This window comes from Oncorhynchus gorbuscha, linkage group LG18 (genome assembly GCF_021184085.1).
Source record: "Oncorhynchus gorbuscha isolate QuinsamMale2020 ecotype Even-year linkage group LG18, OgorEven_v1.0, whole genome shotgun sequence".
Taxonomy (NCBI): domain Eukaryota; kingdom Metazoa; phylum Chordata; class Actinopteri; order Salmoniformes; family Salmonidae; genus Oncorhynchus; species Oncorhynchus gorbuscha.
The window spans coordinates 17131478-17137477 of NC_060190.1; the positions used below are offsets into that span (position 1 = coordinate 17131478).

Sequence of the window (6000 nt, forward strand, 5' to 3'; positions counted from 1 at the left end):
CTTGATAAAGATGATCAAACTTTTGCTCTGCTCTTGTCAACACGCCAATTAACGCTTTGACAATCCGCTGTTGCTATTTTGATTCAAGTGAACTTCCCATTTGTCACAACGGAATCAGCTTTGACAGGGGGTCAGATGTTACGTAAAACCTCTACATACAGTGGGGGTCAGATGTTACGTAAAACCTCTACATACAGTGGGGGTCAGATGTTACGTAAAACCTCTACATACAGTAGGAGTCAGATGTTACGTAAAACCTCTACATACAGTGGGGGTCAGATGTTACGTAAAACCTCTACATACATTGGGGGTCAGATGTTACGTAAAACCTCTACATACATTGGGGGTCAGATGTTACGTAAAACCTCTACATACATTGGGGGTCAGATGTTACGTAAAACCTCTACATACATTGGGGGTCAGATGTTACGTAAAACCTCTACATACAGTGGGGGTCAGATGTTACGTAAAACCTCTACATACAGTGGGGGTCAGATGTTACGTAAAACCTCTACATACAGTGTGGTTCCGAAATTATTGTCACTCTTGATAAAGATGATCAAACTTTACATAAAATAAATAATTAAACTATTGTTTGCTCAAGAAATGGGATATGCATATTATTTTATACTGATACAATTGCTCAGAGAAAATTATTTAGTTTCAAAAGTAATATTTATTTTTTTAAATGGTAGGGGTCACAATTATTGACACCCCTAAAGATTCTTATAACTAAAGGAATAGTTTAGTGTTTGGTACATAGCATGCAATGATTACATCAAGCTTGTGACTCTACAAACTTGTTGGATGCATTTGTAGTTCGTTTTGATTGTGTTTCAGATTATTTTGTGCCCAATAGAAATGAATGGTAAAAAATGTATTGTGTCATTTTGGAGTCCGTTTTATTATGAATAAGAATATAATATGTTTCTAAACACCTCCACATGAATGTGGATCCTACCATGATTGCGGATAATCCTGAATGAGTCCTGAATAATGATGATTGAGAAAGTTATATTGTCAATGATCAAACCCTCATACATCTCACCACTACAATAACAGTGGAGGTTACCATGTCTTGGGGGTATGATCTTTGACCATTTGTACTTGTTAAACAAAACATTTTTTTCTGAGCAATTTTATTAGTATAAAATAGTATAATTTCCACATTTTTGTGAGCATACAATATAGCTCAGTATTTGAATAATTTTATACAGTCGTTATTGTTCATCTTTCTTTTACATTTACATTTGAGTCATTTAGCAGACTCTCTTACCCTGAACCACTAACAGTAAGGAGTGCATACATTTTCATACTGGTCCCCTTTGGGAATCGAACCCTACCAACTGAGCCACACTTTAGTGTGTCAATAATTACGGACCCCACTGTACATCCAAACAGGTTATCGGGTCAGGAGCGACTAAGACGTGTTTGACTGTAGAGATCCTGACATCATCTCCCTCAATTCCCTCTGTGACTCTTTGCAAAGTCGTCTTCGTACAGTACAGATTGCTGTTTCACAGCTGCACGCCAATGTTACTTTTTAAAACCATTGGATTCCGTTGCATTAAAAAACATTGTAATCCAGGTGACTGGGGTTTCCTCCCAAATGACATCCAATTCCCTCTACAGTGCACTAGTTAAGGGCCCATAGGGCTCTGGTCAGAAATAGTGCACTATAAAATGAATCGGATGTCATTTGGGACTCGTACTGGGATGTAGAGCATGTCATGTGATGTTAGCGTGGGAACAGGAGGGGGAGAATAGGAATAGAAAGAGCGGTATCCGGTGCGAAATGTCCTGTCTTTCCCTCCGTTCTCTCGTTTAGCAGACCAGGCGATGGAGGTGGAGGGATATCTAATCAAGCCCGGTTTCTATTTGCACATGTATTTCTTCTTACCATTGTGTGTTCCGTATGTTACAGTTGCAGCCACCTACGCCTCCCATTTTAAAACCTTTCTGTCTCTCTCTTTCTATCCCTCCCTCGCAGTGCGGCAAAGGGGCGGAGAACTTCGACAAGTTCTTCACGCGCACCCAGCCCCAGCTCACGCCCCCCGACCAGCTGGTCATCGCCAACATCGACCAAGCTGACTTCTCAGGCTTCTCCTTCATCAATCCCCAGTTCATGCACCCCTCCCTGGTTTCCCTGCACACCGTATGAGGAGGAGGGGGGGACCACGGACCCCCCTTCCTATCTCCGCTACCTACCTAGTACTAACCTTCCACCAACTGCAGCTTCTTGGTCCAACGTTACAACAATAACGTGGACGCTGATATCGACCACCATTTTGAGTTCCTCTATCAATGTATTAATGATGTGTCCTATAGGAATGGGACTTGGGGCTCTGAGTGAGAGGAGTTGGTAAGTGGAAGTGCTGTGTGTTTATGGTGAGGGGGAGGATGAAGGTTTGAGGAAGGAGGAGTATGTAGGGTTGATATACTTTCCCACCCACCTGTTGTTTGTATTCGAATGGGCAATTATTTTAAATCAACTCCTATTGAAATGAATCATGATATGTATTGAGATGACTGACCTGTTGTTTTGGATGTGTGGGGACAAAACCCATGAAACAATGCCAGTTTTTTTTAAACTGATTCTAGAGCGAAGGGTTAACTTGTTAAACCCTGTACTGGCTATACTAGTCTCCATTGAAACCCAAGGGAACTACAAACGTCATCTCTTGTTTTGAGATATTGGGTCAGAGTTTGAGCCAAATATATCAGTACAGGGAGACTCTGTTTACAGTCTTACCTTGTGTTGGTGAGATTTTATTTCAATATGTGTCATAACAGGTGCCCCTATGTTTCAATATGCATCAAATAATACACACCCAGTACGAATATCATGACACACTAACAATAACACGCACCTACAGATGTAGGCTCTTCATTTGATCACCCTATTGCAGGAAAACTTTCCTGCATTGCAAACTAAAAAGTGTAATGTATTTGACGTTTAGGCTTTTGAAGTCTGTAATTTCCACTTAGAAATGTCAGACTTTATTTTCCCTTAAAAATGTATCACCCCCTTTAAAAAAAGGCTATTAATTATGGTTCCACCTAATAATTCACATTTCCTGTAGCTGCAGGATTATTTTCCTGCTGTAGCAAACTGGCTCAAATTAAGACCGTGAATCTGTACACACAAATTACAGTTACACAGGGATATCTTGAACCTTGAACTACAGGTTGTATGGTTATCTTGTCATTAGGTTTACAACTGTGAGTGGACATTCAGACAGAACGCAGTAGAAGTTCTGGTTAGAGGAAGTAGGCAGTGCAACAGTCCCATCTTCTTTAAACACCAACACAAGAATCGCAGGTTAACAGAAGTATAAAGGTCGAGATCAAGTAACACTACTTTGTGACAACCTTTTTACTATCCTCCCAACATTGTTGTCACTGTTTGCCCACTTATCAAAAATGGCCATGATTCTCTTTGACGTGAGGAAGTCCTTCAAAGTTAAGTTCCTGAGGGAAAATTTTTGAGGATTTAGGAAGGAAATGACCTAGAACTCTGTTTTTTGTTTGTTTGAGAGGTAGCAACTAAATGAAATTGATGTTGAGTTATTGTTTGCTTACTCTATGAACCGTGCAGTATTATTGCATGCTTATACCCTTCTACATGGATATAACACCATTCTAACCATGTTGACTAGAGTATCACATTATTAAAACGTTTAGTTCCCTTTTCTGCTTTAATGTGATGTCATGCACCCCCCCCCCCAATTAGTTCTAATTAATATTTTAATGTAACACATACCAGTGTATTAATTCTTTTGTAAATATTCATGCGTGATTTAAAAAAAAGAAGTATAGTATCTCGCAGTTTTTATACCAACAACTGAATGTGATTTTATTACGTTAGATAGGTTAACATATTTCTATGTAAAAAAACAAAAAAAGTACCCCAAAATATAAACTTTGTAACGATTAGGTAATAAAGTCGGTCGGGATTAGCAAACCGAGAGAAACATCTGGACGTCTTTTGCAGATATTATCAAGCGTTTTCCGTTTGCTCTCATCTCAATCGCACGTATCCGATGTTCTTGAATGCGATCGTTGAGTGAGTTGACTGAATGTGTGCCTGGCTCTTGTATCTGCATGTTGTTGGTAGGGATGAAAAAAACGTGATCATGATATAAATGCTGCATGATACTCAGTACCAGTAACCAGGCCACTGGTCAGACAGCAAGGAGTCTCCGCCCAAACACAGATCCAGGATCAGCTGAACCGAAGCCATTCACAATTAGGAGACTATGGGCAAATCTGACTCCAGATATGCGGTTAGGGGAACTCTTAAAGACGTCTCTGTACTAGACCAGCGGGACAACTTGCTCTCTAGTGTGAAGGGGTTTTGTTTCGTCTTATCGTTAGTGTTTGTTCGTATAAAAAATTACAATTTACATTTTTTTTTTGGGGGGGTTATAGATTCTGCTCAAGTAATTCAGGAATGTTTCTCGGAATTATCACCATAGCAATTCATATCTTCACATCTAACTGTTGATGGATTTATACAATTCCCTTGACTTTTGCTCGTCTTTTGCTCCTTTTCCTAACCTTGTAACTGTGCCAATCCTGAAATAGCCAGAACCCGACAATAGAACCCGTTGCACTAGCTGTAGTCATACCAATGACGCGTCATTACCGAAGTCTTGTCAGTACCAAAATCTTGTCAATACCGATGTGTTGTCAATACACATGTTTTGTCGATACCGATGAGTACAGATGTCTCTCCCTGGTAGACTCTTAGTGATTAGTCCAAGAGAGTGTGCCAACGCCACATATCACAACGTCTGTCCGACCCGTGTGCTTCTCGCTGAAAATATGTAGCTAAGTGAATGCTAATTCAAATAATGTCGACATGGTACTGATGCCAGTCAATTTGGCAGTCGAGGGAGTTCTTGTAGTTTTTTTATTTTTATGTCACGTTAGTAGCCTACACCTGCGTGTGTGTTTACCTTTGTGCTTTATAGCCGGGCAGCAGTATGACGCTTCTGCAACACCATGCCTGCTTACCCCTTACCTTACCTCTCTGTGCCTATCAGTCAGTGTGTGTGTTTACATGTGTGTGTGTGTGAGAGAGAAGGAAGGAAAGCATAAATGGGTGGTTGATGAGTGATTGGGTGAATAAATGAGTGTGTGTGGTTGAGTGAATAATTGGTCTGTGAACAACCCCGTTCCTCCTATTGGCCTGTTAAACCCCCTGTCTGGGTAGCTCATCTCCTCTGTTCATCCTTCCATTCCTCCCCCCTTTCTCAGTGCCTGGGCAATCGATCCATTCTCTTATTGACAAAGCCCTCATCCCTTCTCCTTCAAGATCCAATCAGTTCATGATAGCAGTTTTGTGTGAGAAACTCACCTGCCCCTTCCCATCCTCCCAAAACACACTGGGGAGAGAATTGGCCAAATATGTTCGTTTTCACCTTCGTTTACATCCTGTGTTATATTTTCCTTTGCCTTAGCTCCTACGTGTGCATCCCAAATGGAACCCTATTCCCCATACATTGCACTACTTTTGTCTATAGGCCCTAGTCAAAAGTAGCGCACTATATAGGGAATAGGATGCCATTTGAGAAAGTCAGTCTCTAACCTCTCCCCCATTCTCTGTTGATTCATGTCCAAACCAAGCGCTTCTTCTGTCCCTGTACATAATGATTTAGATATCTACATAGACTTGTAAAAGAAAGAATATATTGTATTTTGCAAATGGTGTATGTTCGTCCTCCCCAAAACCCTTTGAAAGCGAGTCTGGGCTTCTTACCTTGTAATCAATAGTGTCATTTGTACCTACTGTATCATAATGCAAATAAAAAATACAAATAATGGCTATTCGGAAGCTGTTGTCTTTTTTACTTAAACAAACTCAACTCATCAAAATCCACTGTTATAAAAGGTTAGTTCCTGGGAATGACATTACTCGATTTAAATATACTGGGTAACACTTTACGGTCCATAATAAACCATTTAGAAGGCATTTACAAAATGTTTGCTCGCCAT

The 6000-nt window shown here is 40.3% G+C and overlaps 1 protein-coding gene across 2 annotated transcripts in view; it reads left to right on the plus strand.

Annotated features, from left to right (window-relative positions):
- Positions 1 to 5832, plus strand: part of LOC124004184 (protein kinase C alpha type) — a 220711-nt gene extending 214879 nt beyond the window's left edge. For both annotated transcript variants that reach the window (XM_046312951.1, XM_046312952.1), the window contains one exon: positions 1991 to 5832. In XM_046312951.1, the coding sequence (XP_046168907.1) occupies positions 1991 to 2161 (171 nt within the window). In that variant the 3' untranslated portion in view covers positions 2162 to 5832. The remainder of the gene's footprint in view (positions 1 to 1990) is intronic.
- Positions 5833 to 6000: the final 168 nt, after the last annotated feature.